The sequence below is a fragment of the Gopherus flavomarginatus genome, chromosome 22 (genome assembly GCF_025201925.1).
Source record: "Gopherus flavomarginatus isolate rGopFla2 chromosome 22, rGopFla2.mat.asm, whole genome shotgun sequence".
Classification (NCBI taxonomy): Eukaryota; Metazoa; Chordata; order Testudines; family Testudinidae; genus Gopherus; species Gopherus flavomarginatus.
The window spans coordinates 8,715,683-8,737,965 of NC_066638.1; the positions used below are offsets into that span (position 1 = coordinate 8,715,683).

A 22,283-nucleotide genomic window follows, 5' to 3' on the forward strand; every position below is an offset into this window, starting at 1 on the left:
AATGGAGAGTTTATCACACTTCAGTCTGTGCTTCAGGGTGGGTAGGGGAGAGATTGATACGGCTTAAGAATTGCAGTCTTGCAAAATATAACGTTCGCAGTTAGTTATATTTTACTTAGTGTCATGGTTATAAGAGTTATTTTTATGATGATTATTCCATTAGAGTAGTCTTCAAATTGTTGTGTTTGTTTTTTTTTAAACTAGTTGGCATTAAGGTAGATTTTGCAAATTTGGATGAAACTGTTATTGAGGTAAAGAGGAGATAAGATATAATTTTGACTTACTGCTGAAATATAACAACTTCTATTCAGACTTGTCTTCTGAACTGAGACAAACAGATTTTTAATTTTACAGCATAAAAAATTAAGTGGCTTTTAAAATATGGTCTTTTTTTGAGTTATGTGCATCTCAATAAATGGTCATTTTTTTTTATTCCCTGTTTTGACTACTCCATTTTAATTCACACATGAAGTTGTGCTTGGATAAAGGTTTTAAAAAATATGGTTTACACTGGTTAAGGTTCTATTCTTGAAAAATCAAACGTTTATTGCTTTCTAGTTCTATAATTTTAATATAGTGCTCATGCTCAGTGTTTAGGTTAACAAAGGATAGCTCAGTGGTTTGAGCATTGGCCTGCTAAACCCAGGGTTGTGAGTTCAATCCTTGAGGGGACCACTTAGGGATCAGGGCAAAATCAATACTTGGTCCTGCTAGTGCAGACGGGGTTGGACTCGATGACCTTCGGGGTCCCTTCCAGTTCTATCAGATAGGTGCCTAACATTCTGTATTTGTATGTTTGTGAGTAGACAAGACAGTTTTAGCTAATTTTTATTTTTCTTTGACTCGTGTCCATATTGTTTACCAGGGCTTGTGAGAAAGTACACTGTCATTACTCCTTAGACATTAAGATAGGAAGATAAATGTTTTTTATGATAACTTCTGTGTCCAATTATGCTTCTGATTTAAATACATAATGTACTGTATTTTAGATTGAGCAAGAAAAGTTGGCTTCTATGAAGAAACAAGATGAAGACAAGGACAAGAGGGACAAAGAGGACAAAGACAGCAGAGAAAAAAGGGACAGATCCAGAAGCCCAAGAAGGTATTACTAATATTGTACTTACAATTCCTGTTGATCTTCAGGGCAGTGAGGACATGGCAATGGAGATTTTTAAAGATTCAGCAAACTTTGGAATGGACCCTACAGAATTTTTTTAGGGGAAGACCAGTCTAGCTTGTTACTGAATATTAATAGCAGATAAAAAAACTAGTAGTATATAAGGGAACAGGCATTGTTTGTAATGGTAAATGTAATACGTTGAGAGCACAAAAGATTTTCCTGAGATCCCAGCAAATGGTAAATTTTATTGAGACCTCTTAACTGAACTTCTGAGCTATCTTGTGAAAGTGTTTATGCTAAGATAGGCATTATTTTAGACTGAGTTTTGTAAGGTTTTCTTGTTTGTGCAACTATAACAGTTTAGTGTACAGGTAGTGGTGAATTTTAGTTAATGACGGTCCTGAAGTCTGAAGCCAGTCTTGTTAACTGCTAGAGCTATTTTAGATTTTTCAAAAGAACCTATTTGTTTTTTTACCTTTCTCAGTTAGCAGTGGGGAAAGAGGATGTCTGATTTTTTTTAGATGAAGTTTCTTAGGTGTAAATATACGTGGCTTTAGTTTTTTAAATCTGCTCCTAACATAATACATTATTTGAACAGAAATTGTCTCTTTCCTAGACGCAAGTCAAGGTCTCCTTCCCCTAGAAGGAGATCATCTCCTGTCAGAAGAGAGAGAAAGCGTAGCCACTCTCGATCTCCTCATCACAGAACCAAGAGCCGTAGTGTTACTCCTGCACCAGAAAAGAAAGAGGAGACTCCAGAGCCAGAGCCTTCAGTGCAAGCAAAGGAAACATTGATTCAAGAGGCAACATCAACTAGGCAAGTACCAGAGTTGATTCACCCTCCCCCCCCCCCGCCCTTGAAATTAGCTTATTATAGGAAATTATCATTTCCTTTAGTATAATGCAGTTATTTTAATTTCTGGTGCTATTAGAGTTATAACAGCCCTACTTTCATCTGAAAAAATGTACTGTTATTTTTTTGCCTGGCAGATCAGTTTACGTGTGTCACCATGGTCTTCAATAAAACATGTTTCCACATGGAGAAATTAGAGTAAATCTTTGAGAGCATACTCTGTATTACTTTAGTTAAGTCATTTACTTTGTCAGTGTTAAGTTTAATGGCATTAAGAAATGCATATTAAGGCTAGTTTGGCTTGATTTTCCCTGTATCTGTTGAGAGCTTTGTAAGCGCCACCTTCAGCTTCTAACTTCAGACTGGATAAAGGCAGAACACTTCCTAAAGTACTGATTCTGGAATTGGACAGCCTCAGCATTATCTTAAATAATGGCAGTCTGGAACATTTGACAAATCAATTTTTCACTGATCCTACTTGATTAATAATTTCCACTGTTCTGCATCGTCAGGTCAATCTATGGAAAGTTAACATGGGACCTATTCAGTATACTTTTAATAATCTGTTACAGGAAGTTGAAGACCTAAATCTTTTGACCATGAGTAGAATTTTAATAGGATTTGGAGCTATGAACACCTTAATTAGATGTTACTCCCCACAATCTTTTTTTAGTGAGAGCACTGTCATAGGTTCTTTCTAAAATATAATCTAGGTAGCTGCAGATGGGAGATGTTTATATTTTAAGTTTGTTTTTTTTATTTCACAGTGATATCCTGAAAGTTCCCAAACCTGAACCTGTACCAGATACTAAAGAAATTTCTCCAGAACGAAATTCAAAGAAGGAGAGAGAGAAAGAAAAAGAGAAGACTCGTCAAAGATCACCATCCCGTTCCAAATCAAGGTCAAGGTCTCGCTCACATTCCCCTTCTCATTCTAGACCAAGAAGGCGTCATAGATCACGGTCAAGGTAAGAAGATGAGGTTTTACTTTATCTTGAGGATAAAGGCCAGGAACTGAATGATCTGCTCTGAAGTGCCATTCCAAGCCATAAAACACTCAATTAGCTGTGTACATTGGAAATTCTGAAAAAAATAACTAATTATATGATATGAGATAAAGGCCAAGGCATTAATACCACTCTGTATAGTAATAATTCTCCTCAGCCAGAGATGAGTTGACAGTGGATTAGGCCGAGTAAGAGGGAGGGGAGAAGAAGAGTGAAAAACACGACATAAGCATGTTCCCCAGTTTTCATCTTCCACCTCATCTGGGGACAATGCTGGATATGAATGGCAGTTGGGCTGGGAGAAGTTACTGAATCCTGAATATGGTATTTGGCAGCTCCAGGTGATACCCCCCAACCTCCTTTAAGAGCTAGGTTTGGTCCTGAAAACACTTAGAATTTAGGTTTAATCCTCTTCTTATGTGTGGATTAGTGCAGAGGTTTTGGTTGATTTGAAATCTTGTTTGCTTGTAGCTTAGTGGTAATACATTCCAGTACAACAGAAATGCCGATGTAGTGTGATATACTTGCGACAGAGCAGCTTTTCACTTGGTTTCTGGTGACTAAATCTACCTCCATCCTGTGAAATTTAGGAGGTCACTGTTCATTCTTCGAATTTTCATTGATTGATTGTGACAGGTCTTACTCCCCTAGAAGGCGACCAAGCCCAAGACGACGACCATCTCCTAGAAGGAGGAGTCCTTCAAGGCGCATGCCTCCCCCACCCAGACACAGAAGAAGTAGATCCCCTCTGAGGCGGTAAGATTCCTTTTTGGTAAATATGAAACTGCTGATACTTGAAAGACACATCACAAGGTTTTAAAAACTTTTTTAGTTTACTTGAAAAATAGTTATGAAGAGTGATTATAGTATCAAAGATAACTTAACTGCAGGTGACTTTGATAGTGTATAGTATACAAACTAAGGGCAGGTCTGCAGTACAACGGGGATTGACGCTTTGAGATTGATCCACTGGTGGTCGATTTAGCAGGTCTAATAAAGATCCACCAAATTAACTGCAGCTTACGCTCCAGTCGACCCCTGTACTCTACCCCTGATAAGAAGAGTAAGGTAAGTCGACAGCAGATGTTCTCCTGTCGACCCCCTCCCCCCCACGGTGTAGACCCCGTGGTAACTCGACCTAACATGTGTCTACTCCAACTACGTTATTGACGTAGCTGGAGTTGCAGAGCGTGGGTCGACTTACCGTGGCAGTATAGACATAGCCTAAGTGATTTAAAAGTTGCTCTGTCTTGGTTCATGCCTATGTCCCTTAAGAGCAGGGAAACAAAGCCCTTTGGATTGGTGGGAGTATTGCAGTATTACTTAACGCTTTCTTTTTGAAGCTAATAACTTCTGTTCTAGAATCAGGTGTCTGATATAGTATCAAAAGGTCATAAATTGTTTTGAAGTACCTCTAATGGATGTTTTCTAACATTCGTAAATGGTGATGGTTTCTGTTAACTGCTCAATTTGTTATTCTAATACTTTCTTTAGTGGATAGGGGTGGCATTGGTTATGTCATGACTTTACAAATTAAGACTGGCTTTTTAAACTTTGTTTTAGAAGTCTGCCCTGTGGTGGTGGTTTTTGCTTGGGGACTTACAACTTTGCCATCATTTAAACAATTTTGGTGGCAGAGGAGCAAGTTGTTCCTGCTACTTTGCATGTCAGAGACCATCTGACTTCAGTGCACTGTTGAAATAGGAAACTTGGAACAGCTTTCACAAAAAGAGGGCTATAATCAGTGGCATAGCCAGGTGGAGGGAACTGGGAGAGCATTAAAAAAAAAAAAAAAAAAAGTGGCACCTCCTGTGACGCTTTTACTGACGGGGTGGTGCTTTTACTCACCCGGTGGCACTCCGGGTCTCCAGCAGTACCTCGGTGGCGGGACCTTCACTCGCTTCTTGGGTCTGATGCGGCATTTCCTTCAGTGTTGCTGAAGACACTTGGAGCGAGTGACGGCCCGCTGCTGAAGCGCTGTCGAAGACCCAGAGTGCCGCCAGGTGAGTAAAAGTAAAAAAGGCACCAGGATGCTCAGTGGAGGAGCGGCCACTGCCCTGCTCCTTCCCTAGCTACGCTACTGGCTATAATTTGGGTGTTTGAGGTTTACTATAACTGAATGGTGATTGTTTCTTGAGGTTTATAAAGATTTGTTCATTTTTGAGACAAAATACTGTGAGAAGTGTCAAAAGTGTATTTTGGCAAGATATATTAGAATTCCCTTTTAGCAAATATTTATCTCACTCAAGGTAGGGTTTCTTTTTTCCAGGTTCTCAGGAATTCTGCCGCCAAAGGTGGATTCTGCAGGTACACAATTGCAACAGAACTTACCACAAATTTTGCCGCAGAATTCTAGAGGCCCTCCTTTAAGTTGATAAAGTAAAGAGAAGCTTCAAAATAAATCTTACAAAATATTGATAAGATGTATTCAGAATGGTTACATGCCTGATATTTGTGCAATTTCCAGCCTCCTGGTGTAACATTTTTGTTCATTTCTGCCCACCAGTCTTTAATAGATCCTTTTTGAGGTTCAGTAAACAAGGTGCTGTAGAGTGAAAAATTCTCTTAACCATCTAAATACTGAACGACTCAAAATCTCACACACACACAACAGCCAACACCTACAAGCCATTTTCTTGGATCCTTTAGCGTTAATAATATTTTATAATCTAAAACAAAAGGTAACATTTCAGACAAATTGTTCAGTTATAGTTTTGAAAATAATTGAAACATTCATTTGTGTTAGTCTCCTCTTGTATGAAATACTAAAGCATTTGAGGCTAACATATGCCAGTTTTTTGGAAGTGCTACTGTACGTGGCTGTATAGATATGCTTGCAGATGAGTGAATTGTGCTTAATCAGACCCAATTAATGTTAACTTTGTATCTGCAGGAGAAGACGGTCATCAGCATCTTTATCTGGAAGTAGCTCTTCCTCCTCCTCTTCACGCTCTCGATCACCGCCAAAAAAACCACCTAAAAGAATTGTATCCAGTCCTCCTCGCAAAACAAGGAAACTGTCTCCTTCTGCAAGCCCTCCTAGACGGAGGCACAGGCCTTCCCCACCAGCAAGTCCACCTCCAAAGCCACGCAGATCTCCAACTCCTCAGCAGTCAAATCGTGGAAGAAAAGTCCGTGGCTCTATTTCTCCAGGCAGAGCCTCAGGTATAGTCAGCTGAATGTGTGCTTCCCCCAATCGCTTTATCTATTTGAACCTTTACAGTCTTATAGTTATGTACTCTTTGCTAGCTAACGGAAGGACTGCGTCGAAACTTTTGCCTTTTCAAAGTACAGAAGTTGTTGAATACACATTTTATTGAACCTGGTCTGAAACGTTAACAATATAGAGGTTCATAGTATAAAACACTTAAATGTCAGCAACAAAAAATAAAGATTATAGTGGTAGACATTTAAAAAAAAACAAAACATAGTGCTGAGTTGACCTCCCTGCAATATTTCATTGTAGAACAGGAAGATCTTAGTTATGAAATCTAATACTTTAAGGCAAACACTTACTGGTAACAACTGGTGTAAGAATTTATTTCTACAATGTTTTGAGACTTGTTTCTGAATTAGTTTATTTCCAACTCTGTGAAGACCTACATGTGATTCTTGTGTGTGTTTGAGGCAGTAGGCAAGGTTTTTAATTTTGTCACTGCATATTTCTCTTGCACTCAATTTTACTGAAATCACTTTAAAGAGTCAAACTGCAGTTTTCTCTTTTCAAGTGGTTGTGGTATCAAATTTATATTCTAGAGGGCTGGTACAATTGTGAATTGGGATATCAAACAGTTTTCAAACATAGGAAAAAATTTAGGCAGTTAAAATATAATTCAAATTAAGTACATCTCCAACTGTAGTCAGCCCTGAACTTTAGTCTCTGGTTTTTAATATTGAAATTTTCAATAAATCATAAATTGTATGCTCATCTTTTTTTTCTATAACTACATTTCAGTTGTATCATAGTTGAATAGTTTATTAAAATTTTATTAAATAAAATGTATGGTACTGGCTTTTCAGTAAACCTGTACCTGCATGGAATTAGTAGGAATTAAATTACCCCACAATTTTAACACTGTATTTTTTGTAACCTTGTGCAGTTAGGAAAAAAATAAATCAAAATTTCTACTCAGTTTACATACTATAATTTCAAAGTAAAAGTATACCAGCCAAATGTTATCTAAAAGTGCAATATTCTTTTCTGTATAGAAAAATATGCTAGGAAGCTGAAGTCTAAAAAGTATACTACACAAATTCATATGAAGATGTAAACTGACATCATTCATGAAAAGCTTTTCACTTATTTTGTATCAATAACCATGTGTGCAAGATCATATTAAATTTCATTTAAAATCATATTAAACTTTTTCTTAATTTGTCTAACTTTTTTGTCTTTTAGCACCTAAACATAAGAGTATTGAGAAGAGAGAGTCTCCCTCACCAGCGCCAAAACCTAGAAAAGTAGAATTGTCTGAATCAGGTAAGTTTGTTGTTTACAATGGCTTTCCTTTAAATGGTATGAAAACAAACAAGGCACACTCTTCTCCAGTGTGTTTCTTGAGATCCAGTGGCTTTGATAGCAGTATTGGAGGTATGGTTTTTAGAGAAATGTGCATAGGGAACATAAAGCATCCCACGCACGTTAACTCTCCCTTATGCTTCTTTGAAAACCCTAGCCAAAATGCACACTCCAAAGAAAGGATGCCTTTAAAGATGTAGCACAAAAAAATTAAACACCTGATCAATTTTAACAACACTGCTTCACAAACAAAAACTGTCTTTATGAATAAAGAAACATAAAATGACTGCATATATAAAATAAAAATTAAATGTTCCTTTATTGTGCATATCTTTCAGAAGAAGACAAAGGTGGCAAAATGGCTGCAGCAGATTCTGTGCAACAGAGACGTCAGTACAGAAGGCAAAACCAGCAGTCTTCATCTGGTACAGTAGTATTTTTGTAATTCTAATAAGATATTTAAGTAAAATATTTGTTTACAAAAGTAGCCAATATGCTACTGCTGAACTCAAATTGTGCTTAGTTTTACACGTTTCATTGATGTATGGTACAATATTGCAAAATTAATCACACTTACCATAATGAAAATCTTTTATTCACTGATCAAAAAGTACTCCAGGGGAGCAGACAAGTAGAATTTTGCATTCTGGGGCATAACTAGCTAGCCCAGAATTGGCAACAGATTTCATAGGAGGTGAAAAGAATGTTACAACATTCCTCTTCTCCTTACCAGTGCCTCTTTGCCTGTAGATTACTTGGAATATTTCTGTACATACTAAGTTTTGCTTCTGGTTTCACACTTCACTTTGTAAATTATTTTGCTTGTCAGAATTGCTTTTGCAGTTCTGTTGCTACGTATAATTGATTCCGGGCTTTTATTAATGCTCTTGAAGTCAGTATCTTTCAGTTTGTCCTCTAGCTAATTTTGTTCAGTATTTTGCAGTTGCATATCTAATGCAGCATGTACCTGAAATTCAGGCTTTATATACACACAAACTTACACCAATTTAAAGTTGTGGTTTTTTAAGCAATTGTTAAACCAGTTCAAGTTTGTATCTAGACTCTTATTTCTGTTTAAGAAATAATCCACTCTTAAACAGAAATAAGCATCTACACACAAACATGGACAAGTGTAACAGTTGCGTCAGAAACAAACTTTTAGTTAAACTGGTTTAGCTGTGTGTAAGCAAGGCTTAAAGTTGCTTCACATGTTAGAAGTTTGTCTTGAAATGTATCTAAACAGTTGATCTAACTAATCTTGTTAATATGCCTTGACTTACACTCTGTAAATATTTTTAAAAACAGAAATCACAACTTGGCAAAAAGATGCATGAAGACAGAGCAATATGCCTCTCAGTAATTGCACAAGAATACAGTGTGTGTATACCACTTTTCAGTAACTAATTATTTTGCATTTATAGACTCTGGTTCATCCTCTTCCTCTGAAGAGGAACGACCAAAAAGATCAAATGTGAAGAATGGTGAAGTGGGTAGGCACAGACGACACTCGCATAGTCCGTCACCTTCTCCACGGAAACGACAAAAGGACTCTTCCCCTCGGTAATTACTTTCTTCAGCTCAGCACAACTGATGTATTTAACAGTGACAAAATATGTAATTTACAAATGGACTAACTTCTCATCTCTTGATTTGCATTACATTATTGCCTACAGGCCCCCAGCAGAATCAGTTGGGATTACCCTTGTCCAAGTGCTAAACAAATGCCGTAGAAGATGGTCTGTGCACCAAAATTTAGATTTTAGAGGTGAAAGTGAACAACTTGATACCAGCACTATATTTTTTTTTTAATTATTATTACTGCACCTGATCCAAATTCTGTTGGGGCTTTGGGACCAGGCCCTTACAGTTTATAACAGGAGGATTTTTTTTTTTTTCAAGCTAATGCAAGGAGATTAATTTGACTTCTGCTCAGATGCTGAGAATTACTTTATGAATCTTATGCAAACATGTTCGTCTTTGCATCAAGTAAAACTTTGGCAAATGGGATTTTTTACTTTGTTTTTTCTCTCCACTGCTGTCAGGATGCAGATTGGAAAGAGGTGGCAATCACCAATGATTAAAAGGTTGGTTAGAAATTAATCCGTTAATTAAGATTAAATTTAAAGTTCCTCTAGAAACACTATACTTTTGTAGTAGATTGTGAGCGTGGGTGCCCCTTCTTCTGCTTCACCCACACAGAAGACAATTCAGATAGCAAGATAATGGGACAAGAAATCCAAATTGTTCATTGCCTTTTTTCTTCCAACAGTGAAATTGTTTCAGTTCTGCCTTATGTCCATAGATAATGACAGTTTGGGTAACTGGTTGAAATAAAAACCTGATATTGTACCTTAAAAGCTTAACTGCATTACTGTATACAACATTTATCAAAGTTTTGCTTTCCAGGTAAGGTTTTGCTTGAGTGGTTTTTATTTCTCAAAATATAATTCTGAAACAGAGATGAGTAGTATGTGAAGATATTTCACATTACCACCAGCTGTTTTTGTGGTAGGAAAATAAAATGGGCTAATGGGGGAACTCAGTGTTCAAAAATCAAGCTATTTAACTCCTCAAATACCAAGAGGAGATGGAGGTTCTAAAATTCCTGTTCTGTCATCTGTCCTTCTTACATGCATATTCACTGTGTGTCCTGAAACAATTTGAGTTAGTAGTGGGACTGAAGTTAACAGCTCCTGCAAACTTCACAGGCTGAATGCTTCATCATTTTGTCACAGATCTTACCTTTCATAGGTAGCTTTTTAGGCAGTTCTTTTGACACTTGATTTTAGACTGAGCTTACTATAATGCAGAAAGCTAGTGATGACTTGTCAAAGACATGGCCAGAATAGCAGATTCTGTCATGGTCTCTGCAACTAGACTGCCCATTGAAGTCAGCTGAAAACAAGAGTAGGTGCCTCACTACTGTTAGGAAAAGTGCTAATTTTAAACTTAAGAGGCTGGATCTATAAGATTAATCATTCAGATTTATAGATTATTTACACCAGTCATTAATGATTAAAACCTAACCAGAACATAGGTGCCACTTATGATTTGCAAAATTTGAGCCAGATGAAATGTGACTAACTTTCTCAAACTTTGAGCACATTTGTTACTGAATTTGTCAGTCTTCAAGAAGTGGCATATAACAATTGTTTTACTTGAATTTCAGGACAGCATACTTTACTTGACAAAAGAATAAATTCAGATAAGTCCTATATCACTGTGTAACACATTTTCTCCTAGTCTGTTACCTTATACATTTAATATGAAAACTATTGTTGCTGAATATTTTTAATGGGTCTTACTGTGTTATTTGAAGATGACTTGGTATTCTTTCAGCTCACACAATCGTGTTTAGCTCTTGGGGAACAATCTTTAGCTGCAAATATCTAGTTTCTTGCCATGGAAAATTATAAGAAGGCTATTTGGAATTAAATATTAATTAGCTGACTGTTTCTATTGACTTAAAGTTCAGGGCAGCCTTTAAAAAGCAAAAAAAAGATATTTAATCTTTTGTCACTAAGTTTTGAACATTGTCACGAAAAAGCCGCTTTTTTTTTCTCTCAGAATTTAAACCTGTTGAGCTTTTTAGAAGTTATGGGGAAATGCATTGGGTCCAGATTTCCCTGTATAAGTTAACTGAAAAATTTTGTCCTAAGTAGGAGTTTTGTCTGGACCCCTTGTGCTCTGAATATTTTAAATGCAGTATAGCAGTATCTTAGCACCAACTTTGGTTTTCTTAGCCTGTGCTCTCGCTGAAGTGTTAAAATCTACCAGTGGTAAAGAATAAGTCTGCTTAGAATCAATTTCTGTTTGTCTACCTGAAGTCTCTGAAGTTGGCAGCCATTAAGATATATCCCCACTAGGATGATAAATATCTTCTTGGTCTAGTGAGCTTTAAGAATTTCTTTTCTTTGGAAAACTGAGCTGTGGTAAGGTTGAAAACTCCTTATAGCTTCTATATCCCATACTCTCAGAGAAAACAAACTTTGCTATATCTTTTCTGTCTCTTGACTCAATCGCTGTCTGATAGCATTTGTATCTAATGGAATCTCATTTGGAAGACAAGTATCTGAACCGGCTTAGCTTTCTGTAGTGGAGATGACATGGCAGAAAAAAAATTAATCATTTGGCATGAGTGTTTTTTTTTTTTTTTTTAAATAAAGCAACTCTTCTGTTTTCTCTAGTAGTAGGAGGAGGAGGAGTCCATCACCACCACCTGCCAGAAGACGGCGCTCTCCTTCTCCTGCACCTCCTCCAAGGCGGCGCAGATCACCTTCATTGCCTCGCCGAAGGTAACTGTTTTATTCTGTTGCTTTTTATTAATCCCTAAGGGCAGTTCTACAAATCACGAGTTGTAACACTGTCCAATAAAAAGCAAATGTCATGATTAATGAAACTGATGGCCTTTGCTAATAAGTCTCTTGTTGGGAAATCATTTTAAAAAATTAAAATCATAATTTTGTTTTCTGAAATGTTTTCAGTGGGGGATGTGTTCAATTGTTGAACCATTGTAAGTGCCGAGTGTAGCAAGCAATCATTTCACTTATCTAATATTGAAATGGCTATTGGGCAGTGTATACAATAATGCTCTGCTGTAGTTCCTTGAGATTGCTGTAAAAATTTTAAAAGTGGAACAGATCAATGTAAAATCTTTCCTCTTTGCCAAAGTGCATATCATTAGCCATTGGCAACTAACTAGTGTGAGAACTTTGTCCTGTATACATGACTTCTCAAATTCTTCCGTTGGTTTTGTAGGTCTCCATCACCGCCTCCACGCAGGCGCTCACCTACTCCCAGACGATATTCTCCTCCGATACAGAGACGATACTCTCCTTCACCACCTCCTAAGCGAAGAACAGCAACTCCCCCTCCTCCTCCTCCAAAACGAAGGGCATCACCTTCTCCACAACCCAAGCGCAGAGTCTCACATTCTCCCCCACCAAAACAAAGAAGTTCTCCTGTGGCAAAGAGGCGTTCCCCATCGCTATCTTCCAAGCATAGGAAAGGTTCTCCTTCCAGCAGGTCTAATCGTGAAACCCGATCCCCACTACAAAACAAACGGCATTCACCATCTCCACGGCCTAGAGCTTCACATACCTCTGCAAGTCCACCGCCTCTGCGAAGGGGAACTTCATCTTCACCCAAGCGGAGACAGTCTCCATCTCCAAGCAGTAGACCCATCAGGAGAGTGTCAAGGACCCCGGAACCCAAAAAGACAAAGTAAGGGACTATGGCTATAGGCAAATGGGAATAGATAAAGCAAGCATTTTCACTAAAATTAAAGGGCGTCAGTATTCGGTCTTCATGCCACTCTAGTTCCTGTGGGCCTGTTGACAAGTGAGTGTTAGAGGCACTTCCTGTCATATGAAATTTCGAGGTTGGGAATAGCTTCAGAGGCATTGCAGAGGTTCATCTTGGACAAAGTGATAGTGAGAAGGCAGACTAGAGGCAAACATCAAACACTGAGAGTTGTGAAACCAGAGCAGATTACAAAATAAGACTTCCAAGGGTTTTTTAGCTTTGTTTAGAGCCTAGTGAACTGTGTGTCAAAGTTCACTGTGGAACAGGGCTAACCCAAGACACATTCTTATTAAATGAATATTTGACAAGCTTTTAATATTGGGAGATATCTACCTAAACATCTAGTGAAAGTATGTCAGTGCTGGCTTAATCAGTTCTTTCAGGAAAGGTAGGTAGCTGAATGCAATATCCTGTCTGAACGGGTGATAAAACAGTAGCTGTGCATGTTGAATTTTTATCAGGTGTGAAGAGAAGACAGCCACTCATGAACAGGAGAACACTATTGTCTGTGCAAGATACTAATCTGTAGTAAACCTATGGTATCTTTTTTTAGCTTGCCAATCTGCAGTGCTTAGTTAGATCTTGGATTTTCCTTTTACTGTCACTCTTTTGAAGAATTCCAGTCTAAATGTATAGAATGTAGCTCCATAGTAAAGAGATTAATAGGAACAGATTTGTAGATCAGCAGTAACTCTAAGAGTACGTCTGCAATGGAGTTAAACACCAGTGGCTGGCCTATGTCAGCTGACTCAGGCTAAAGGGCTGTTTAATTGCAATGTAGACATTTGAGCTGGAGTCCGGGCTCTGGGACTCTGAGTCTAGATATCTATACCTCAGTTAAACAGCCCCTTAGCCAGAGTCAGGCCATACACTGGTGTCTAATTACAGTGTAGACTTAGGCTGTGTGACCATGGTTAGTTACATAATAATTGTTAGTTAAGTTACCTTGTTTGCACGTACTGTATAAGGCACAAGGAGTCCTAAATGTTAATCTTTTATTTTTAAGGGCTTCCACACCAAGTCCACAGTCTGTGAGAAGGGTATCTTCATCCAGGTCTGCATCAGGATCGCCTGAGCCGGCACCTAAGAAACACCAAGCCCCTCCATCCCCTACTCGGTCTCAATCCCCCTCCACTAACTGGTCGCCACCACATGTGAAAAAGGCTCAAAGTCCTACGCAGAGTCCATCCCCTGCAAGGGTATGTTTTCTAATCCAAGTGGTACTTAATTGGAATATACCTACAGAACTTTCATCATGTGGCATATTGGTCTTACCTAGTTTTGCTTATGATGATCAAACAATTCTAGCTCATTTACTAGTGTATTTAAATGTAATTCCTTTTAAATGATGGGATGGCAATAGCTGCTCCATAGGCAAACACACACACTGGTTATTCAGCAAACATGCTTAACATCCAGGCCACGTGATCTTTGTAAGGAGAGAGGGTTTATTTGTGCGTCATCATCCTATACACAAATCTGGCATACGTATCTCCAACTGTGAAATAAGGAATTTCTTTTCATTACAGAATTCTGACCAGGAAGGTGGCGGGAAGAAAAAGAAGAAGAAGAAGGATAAGAAGCATAAAAAGGACAAAAAGCACAAGAAACACAAAAAACATAAGAAAGAGAAGGCTGCAGCTGCTGCTGCAGCTGCTGCTGTTACTTCAGCTGCCACTTCATCAGCCCAGGAAGACCCAGAAGCAGAGACAGAGCTCAAAAAGGTTGGCTATATAAATCTGATTTCAAAAGCCAAAGAGTGAAATGAAATAACATATTTACAAGTGTAATTGATACTAATCTATGATTTTGAAAATATCTCTTCTAATGCCAATTTATTTGAAGGCAGGGCTCGAATTATGCTACAACTGGGTAAATTATAAAATTTAGTTCAAGTTGCTTCTGCATGTTCCCTTTTTGGGATGGCAGAGGCCAGTGGAATAACTCCAGTTACAGGTTAGTTACCTCAGTTTCTCTTCCTTTCCATCATCCCCCTCCCAAGAATAAGTTCCATTTTCTGCTTCTGAGAGGCTATTAATGAGCATTGTCTACATTGCCTTTCCATTTCTACAAAGTGGTAAATAGGTAACACTTTTGAGCAACAGAGTTTAAAAAAAAAAAATAAATAAAAGGGAAAAAAAAAAAGAAAAAAGGCCACTCTGTACAGTGAAATACATCCATGGCAAGCTAACATCAAGCTTCCATTTTATTTTAATTGTAACTATTAAATTGGATTATATTTTTTTAAAGTGAAATATACAAAGAACTAAAAATCTACAGACCTATAAAGATTTTTCCATTAATGCTTTTACAACAGTATTCACTACAATTATAAATATTTCATGCCAAGTTTGCAACCCAGGTTTTGAAGTACTAAGATCCTGAATGCAGGATTGACTTGTCCACAGTGAGAGAAAAATGGAAAGTACACACATGGCATAAGTAGTGGGTATTTATAATTTTTTGTTTCAGCAACCTGACATGTTAAGTTTGTATACTTACAATATGATTTTAAGTTTGAATGTCCCTTTAAAAAATCCACACCAAATAGCAAATCTCATGGGGCAAATGAAATTGTATTTTTGCTAAAAATCTATTTTGTTGTATTTCAGCCTTCTGTATGATTTGACTGCTTGTTAGTTGTAGGCAGAAAACTAGAGACATTCTATGCTATATTTGTATGAAGTTTATAGTAGAAATGATACCCAAGTGAAAAGTGTATATAACCTAAGTACAATTTCTAATGTATAAAACCTCTGCTTTTGACATTTCTGAATGATCATCTCTAGTTCTTCCAAGTATATGTACCTGTTGGTACTCCAGTATAGGAGGTGTATGTGCCTGCGCGCTCTTGATTGGAGATTGCAAAGTGGTGCTCATGGTCCTGTGCGGAACAACACTTTCTTCTGCTCTGAACTAAGGGATATAGACAGATGTGAACCCACCACCACTGAGTTCCTTCTCAGTTGCCTGCGGTTTGAGATGGTGTCCCCAAGGAAAGGTTGCTTTACTCATTAGTGAGTGATTACTATCCCCTGCCTGTACACTGTGTCGAACACAACCACAATTCCACCCACCTGTAAGAGATCTAACACAAAGTACTACATCCCATCAAAGGGGATGGAACACTTCCCCTTCTCCCCTAATCCATAACTCCATAGTGGTTTATGCAGCCAATGGAAGGTGCCGCAAGCTCAGTTTAGACCCTCTCCAATAGACAAGGAATCCAAGAGTCTGGACTTAACTGGGCAGAAGAGCTGCTCATCAGCTGCTCTTCAGTTTTATGTTGCTAATTATCAGGCCTCGATGTTGAAAGATGCATTTACATGTATTCAATATTTACACACTTAACTGAATATGTGCCACAAAATCAGAGAGACCAGTTTCAATCCATCATTGCAGGGGGCAGTTGGTCACAAAAACCTCCCTCCAAGCTGCCCTAGATGCTGCCAACACAGTGTTGAGATCCATGGCAGTGATCATGAGAAGAGTATCCTAGTTCCAGCCCCTAGGTCCTCCAAGACAAGTACAGTCCACAGTCAAGGATCTCCCCTTTGAAGGACCCAAGTTCTTCAGTGATCATATGGACTCCTCTCTCCACACTCTCAGGGATTTCAGGGCTACGCTGCATTCACTGGGATTCTCTACGTGCCTGCAATAAAAAGACAACTTAGTTTACGCAGCCTGCCCAGAGATCCAGGCCATTCCAGTACCATCAGCAGTCCACCTTCCCTACGTCTGAGGAGGCCTTCAGGAGAAGGAGCAAGCTGAGAGAGGCTACTGACCCCTTCTTCTTAATTGGCTCCCTCCTTCTAAAAAGCACTTTTGAAACCTTGACCGAAGGCATAAATCATTCCATTTCACTGTGTTTCCCCATTGTGCAATTTCACCCCCCTTTTTTTGGGAAGGGGGAGGGAGAGGGAAGATTGACTGACTGTCCCACTGTTTACTTGCCTGGGAACTCCTTACCTCAGACAAGTGGATACTGGAAGTCCTTAGAGTGGATTACTCTGTCCACATCCACTCTCTTCCTCCCCATCCTTCTTCAGGGACCCCTCACACAAAAAGCTCCTAAGGCAAAAGGTTCTGTCCCCCCTCCTTCTGGGACAGTACAGCGGGTTCCAACAGAGTTCATTGGGAAAGGATTCTATTCCAGCTACTTGGTTTCCAAGGGAGATGGAGGGTGGAGACTAATTGTCAACCTCAGGAACTTGAACTGCTATTTTTTTAGCACAACACTTCAGAATGGTGACATTAGTTCCAATTCTCCCACCCTTTGATCCAGAAGACTGGTTTGTTGCCCTTGACCAACAAGACACCTACTTTCATATAGCCATCCACTCATCGCACAAGCATTTCCTATCCTTTGTAATAGGAACAAACCACTATCAATACTGAGTTCTTCCCTTCAAACTCTCCATATCTCCAAGGGTGTTGAGAAAGGTCCTTCCGGTATTGGCAGCTTCTCCCTGTCCATGGGGATCTCAGTATGCCCAGATTTGGATAACATGTTGATCTGGGTGAATCGTACCACACAGCTACAACAAAGGCATTAAACTTGTTCCAATTGCTAAGATAAACTTCACAGGAACTGTTTTGGACTCTACAGCAGCAAAGCCTACCTTCCCATTGAGAGATTTCACACCCTATCTGGCCCAGTCTTGGTGCTGCAGTTAGGCTCACATATGGCCATGACATACAAGGCCGCTCAGTCAGCGTAATGCTAGAGATGTACATCAAGTGCCAAAACAGAGCAAAAGCCTAGTCCTTGTGCCACATCAGTGGTTGGTCTGTCATGGAGGAAATACCGGCATGTGTATCAAACTGCTGTCAGTTCCAGAATGTTGATCTGAAACGTCAGTTTTTGCAGAGACCATTTGCCCTAAGCTGTATTTCCCTGCAGGTGGACTCCCCATCTTAACAGAAAAGCATCTGTTAAAACTACAGACTTCCTGAGCAAAGGCTTTCTGGCAAGACGGCGAATGGGAGCTCCAATTCTTTTGCAAACCTGGGGTCTACCACAAGTAAATCTCTTCAGCACCCTGACCAGCTCCGCATGTCACCTGTTTTGCTCAAGGGGAGTTTATGGCCTCGGTTCTATGGGAGATGCACTGATATCTCCATGGCCTCCTGCCCTACTGTATGCTTTACCCACAGGTACCATTAATCCTCACAACTCTTCTCAAGCTACATATGGAAAGAATGAGCTATTCTTATAGCACCAGCCTGGCCAGGGTGCGGTACTCAAACCTCATCCACCTCTGAGAGGCACCCCTGTGACTTCCTACCACTGAGGACCTATTGAGATAGAACTTGGGGTCCCTCATCCACCCCAACTTTTCCTCTCTGAATCTCGGCATAGCTGCTGAACGTCTCTCAACTGTGGAATTGACCTGTTTAGATGCAGTTTAGTCAGTGCTTTTGTCTAGCTGAAAGCCCAGTTACCCACAAGACTTATCTCCAGAAGTGGAAATGCTTTCACTCTTGGTGCTTTTTTTTTTTCCGTCTTCCCAAGCCTTGGAAGTTCTGCTTCTCAAGATAGTGGGCTAGATACTAAAATTGAAAGCGAGAGATCTGTCAGTGAGTTCTTAAGGTACATTTGGCTACTATCGCAGCTTTCCGCTTACCCATCCAGGGGTTCTTGGTTTTTGCCCACTTGTCACAGCCAGATTCCTCAAAGGTCTGTACAATTTGCATCCTCCTGTCTGGCCCCTAACCCCCAGTGGGACCTAACGTTCTAAGGAGAGCCCCTTAGAACCGATGGTGACCTGTTCTCTCCTGCACCCCCTCTGTGGGGAATTATCGTGTATTCTAGGCCGAGAATTGTGAAGTCAGTCTGGAAAAATACTGGGACCCTTGCTATAGTCATGTGACTGACTGAACTCGTTACCCTTGCATAGTACAGTAAACAGGGCCTTTTATGGTGCCCACATGTCTGTTGCTTTGTGCATGCTGTGCGCGTGATAATTTGCTTTGGTCCAATTATATGGCTAGTATGTATGATGTTAGCATACGTGATTAATGCTTATGTAACCAGATTTGACTATATAAGGGAGTAGTAGAAAAAATAAAGAAGGAAGATTTTTTACTTGCTTGCAGCTGTGTTGTGTGTGAATTTTCTGTGCTCCGCATGAGATACCACAATTGGTGACCCCGACGTGATCCGATCCGGCAGGACCTGGTCGGTGCGCTCGAGAGAAGAAAAGCAGAGGTGGTGGCCGCGGCAGGAGGTACCGAGGGGATATCGGCTCCTGGTCGTCCGAGAGTGATGTTCGTGAGCTCACAGGTGAGCGGCCGCGTATTATAAAAGAAATATGGGTTCTGCGTTGTCAGTAGAAGAGAAGACAGTGCACGAATTTCTGTTGCTTACAGCAGAAAGGCAGGGAGAAAAGATTTCTCCTGAACCGCTGTCCCGCTTGCTTAAATGGGGACAACGACGAGGGTTTTTTATCACCTCGAACACCGTCTTTGACAAGACTGTTTGGGAGCGACTTGGATCAGATCTGTGGGAGTCAATCACCCACGGTAATGAGGCTGTCTCCCTTAGTCAGATATGGTGCAAGGCAAAGAAAATAGTGGAGACGCTCGCTGCCGAAGCAGGAGTTCAGGCCGCCGTGGACGAGATTTTCCGACCAAAGAAGGCAGATGAGTCGCCTATGGTGCTGCCCGAGCCACCCGTCGTATTGCCGGTCGGAGCTAAAGAATTTTTTGCAGGGGAGGAAGTAATTATCCCTACCGCACCTGGTTTTGACCCAGATGGGCCTGACATTGATCCTCACATGGTCCCCCTTCCTCCAGGTTTGGAGGAATCTTTTGAAAAAATGGACACCGATCGCCCCCCTTTTACTGAAACCACGGAATTTCGGGAGGAAATGAAACGACAAGGACACCAGCTGCAGGAGATGCTGGACAAGTTGTCTCGTATGGCAGGAGAAACTTCCTCTCCTCAATCTCATCTTTTAAAGACTTTGCAGGGCTATGAGAACTATAAAGCTCACAAAACTAAACCGCCAGATGATACCTCACATACAGGCGGCGTCACTACCTCCTGTCCCCATTGTGGGCGTTGGGGGTGCAGCATGGGGGGCAAATGTACGGGTCAATTACCAGGTCGTCCTTTGATAACCGAACCTTCAGAACAAGTCAATCCCTCTTTTGCTAAGCCACCGGTGTATTCCTCTGATGCTGCTGGAATGGGCTCGCCTGATCCGGTGCGGCGATGGCATGGACTTATAAAAGAGGCCCATATAGAAGGGGAGTTTATACCCAATGCCTTCCCGGTTATTACACCAGACTCAAATAACCCTGCCAGGCGACAGTGGGCGCCATTGGATTGGAAGCTCGTCCGTGAGGCGCAAAAGGCCATAATGTCTTATGGCATGAATAATCCATATGTGCAGTCTCTCGTGGAGCAGGTATTTGTTGGACAAGCTATGTGCCATTACGACTGGTCAAAATTTGCTGACATGCTTTTAACACCCACTCAACGGCTGTTGTGGAAAGATAATTGGTTAAAACGTGTGGAACTGGCTATGCTACGTAATGTTGATTTGGATGAAAATAATCCGCTGCGTTTTGCTACTCAGGATATGCTCATGGGAACCGGTGTTTATGCAGATCCGCAGCGGCAAGCCCGCCTTGATCCTCAAATTTTACAGCAGTCGCAGAGATTGGCCTTGTCCGCCTTTAAAGATGTACCTCAAATAGGTAAGCTGATCCCACCGTACGCAAAAATTGTCCAGGATCCCTCGGAGCCTTATTCAACATTCCTTGATCGACTTCGAGAAGCAATAGATCGCTCCCCCAATCTGACGGCCGAAGCAAAAACAGCCGTTGGGCTCGATCTTGCTACGCAGAATGCCAGTGCCGTTTGTCGTCGTATCTTGGCTACCCAGCCAAAAACCGCTTCCTTAACTGAAATGGTGGAGGCCTGTAACAGAGCATCGATATACGAAGAAACTGATAAAGCAGAAATACATGCAAAGGCTCATGCATCCGCGTTGGCAGTGGCCCTACGACCTTTGGTGAGGCCCAGTAAGCCTTCCCGCCCGTCGGGGGTTTGTTTTGCGTGCGGAAAGCCGGGGCATATGAAAAAGGACTGCCCAAGTAAAAATGTACGGGCGGGAACCGAAAACGCAACAAAGGCTTTTGCAGGAACTTGTAACCGTTGTGACAAGTTTGGACACCGTGCATCCGAGTGCCGATCTCGTTTTAAAAAGGACGGCACGCCGCTTCAGGGAAACAGGATGCGGAGCGCCCGCCGGGGGGACGCGAAGATACAAGAGTCCCCCAACCCCAAGCCGGTTGTTTGGAATACCTTACAGGAGCCACCCGAGGAAGTGCCGGAGTGGACGTGGCCACAGCAGCAGATGTAACGTTAGCAGACGACAAGGTACAGATCGTTCCCTCGGTAGTAAATGGCCCCTTGGGGTACGGTCTTAGTGCTCTTTTAATCGGCCGCTCTTCTATGTCCAAACAATGGCTTTTTGTGCTACCTGGCCTTATCGATGCGGATTATACCGGGAACATCGGGATAATGGTCCGCGCCCTCTTCCCTCCGGTTAATATTGCAGCTGGCACTCGTATTGCTCAGCTAATTCCATTTCGAAGCTCCGTTCCAAAGACTAAACTGACGGAACGTGGATCCCATGGTTTCGGCTCTACAGATTCTCCACAGGTAGCCTTTGCCATGACGGTAACCCAACGTAAACCCTCACGGATGGTGTGCCTACAGAGCCCGGATGGCCGCCAGATCCGACATGAAGCCCTTTTGGATACTGGAGCCGATGTGACTGTTGTTCCAATTCAATTTTGACCTGATTCCTGGCCCCTGCAGGACGCTACGACCTCGGTTAGAGGTATTGGAGGGACCCAACCCACTCGCATCAGTACCTATTATATTACAATCTGTGACGACGAGGACCTTGCTACAACAGCAAAGGTGCGTCCTTATGTTCTCTCTGCTCCCGTCTGGCTATTAGGCCGTGACTGTTTAAGTCAGTGGGGGGTTGTTTTACAAAACTCGCCTTTTGCCTAGCGGCCATTGAGGGGCGGCCGATCCTACGGTTGGAATGGTTAACCTCTACTCCAGTGTGGGTCGCTCAATGGCCATTACCAGCTCACAAGCTCGCCCGTGTACACGAACTAGTCCAAGAACAGCTCGAAAAGGGTCACCTCGAACCTTCTCTAAGCCCCTGGAATACTCCAATTTTTACTATTCCCAAAAAGTCAGGAAAATGGCGTCTACTGCATGATTTGCGAGCAATAAACGCGGTTATGAAAGACATGGGGGCCCTGCAGCCAGGCTTGCCTACCCCTACAATGCTCCCACGTGATTGGCCTCTACTTATAATTGATTTGAAGAACTGTTTCTTTACAATTCCTCTTCATCCTGACGACAAGGATAAGTTTGCTTTCTCGGTCCCTTCTGTAAACAAGGCCGAACCCGCTCAACGATATCAGTGGACAGTGCTTCCCCAA

General features: G+C 41.0%; 1 protein-coding gene across 12 annotated transcripts in view; it reads left to right on the forward strand.

The window, feature by feature from the left end:
* The window catches only part of SRRM1 (serine and arginine repetitive matrix 1), a 36,198-nt gene that overhangs the window by 8,816 nt on the left and 5,099 nt on the right, over positions 1 to 22,283 (forward strand). For 6 of the 12 annotated variants that reach the window (XM_050932214.1, XM_050932221.1, XM_050932222.1 and 3 more), the window contains 13 exons: positions 990 to 1,102; positions 1,737 to 1,937; positions 2,741 to 2,941; positions 3,617 to 3,736; positions 5,874 to 6,145; positions 7,380 to 7,460; positions 7,838 to 7,924; positions 8,921 to 9,059; positions 9,542 to 9,583; positions 11,690 to 11,794; positions 12,258 to 12,722; positions 13,810 to 14,002; positions 14,333 to 14,527. In XM_050932214.1, coding sequence (XP_050788171.1) covers positions 990 to 1,102; positions 1,737 to 1,937; positions 2,741 to 2,941; positions 3,617 to 3,736; positions 5,874 to 6,145; positions 7,380 to 7,460; positions 7,838 to 7,924; positions 8,921 to 9,059; positions 9,542 to 9,583; positions 11,690 to 11,794; positions 12,258 to 12,722; positions 13,810 to 14,002; positions 14,333 to 14,527 — 2,214 coding nt within the window. The remainder of the gene's footprint in view (positions 1 to 989; positions 1,103 to 1,736; positions 1,938 to 2,740; positions 2,942 to 3,616; positions 3,737 to 5,873; positions 6,146 to 7,379; positions 7,461 to 7,837; positions 7,925 to 8,920; positions 9,060 to 9,541; positions 9,584 to 11,689; positions 11,795 to 12,257; positions 12,723 to 13,809; positions 14,003 to 14,332; positions 14,528 to 22,283) is intronic. The other 6 variants (XM_050932217.1, XM_050932224.1, XM_050932215.1 and 3 more) reach the window with 5 other exon arrangements.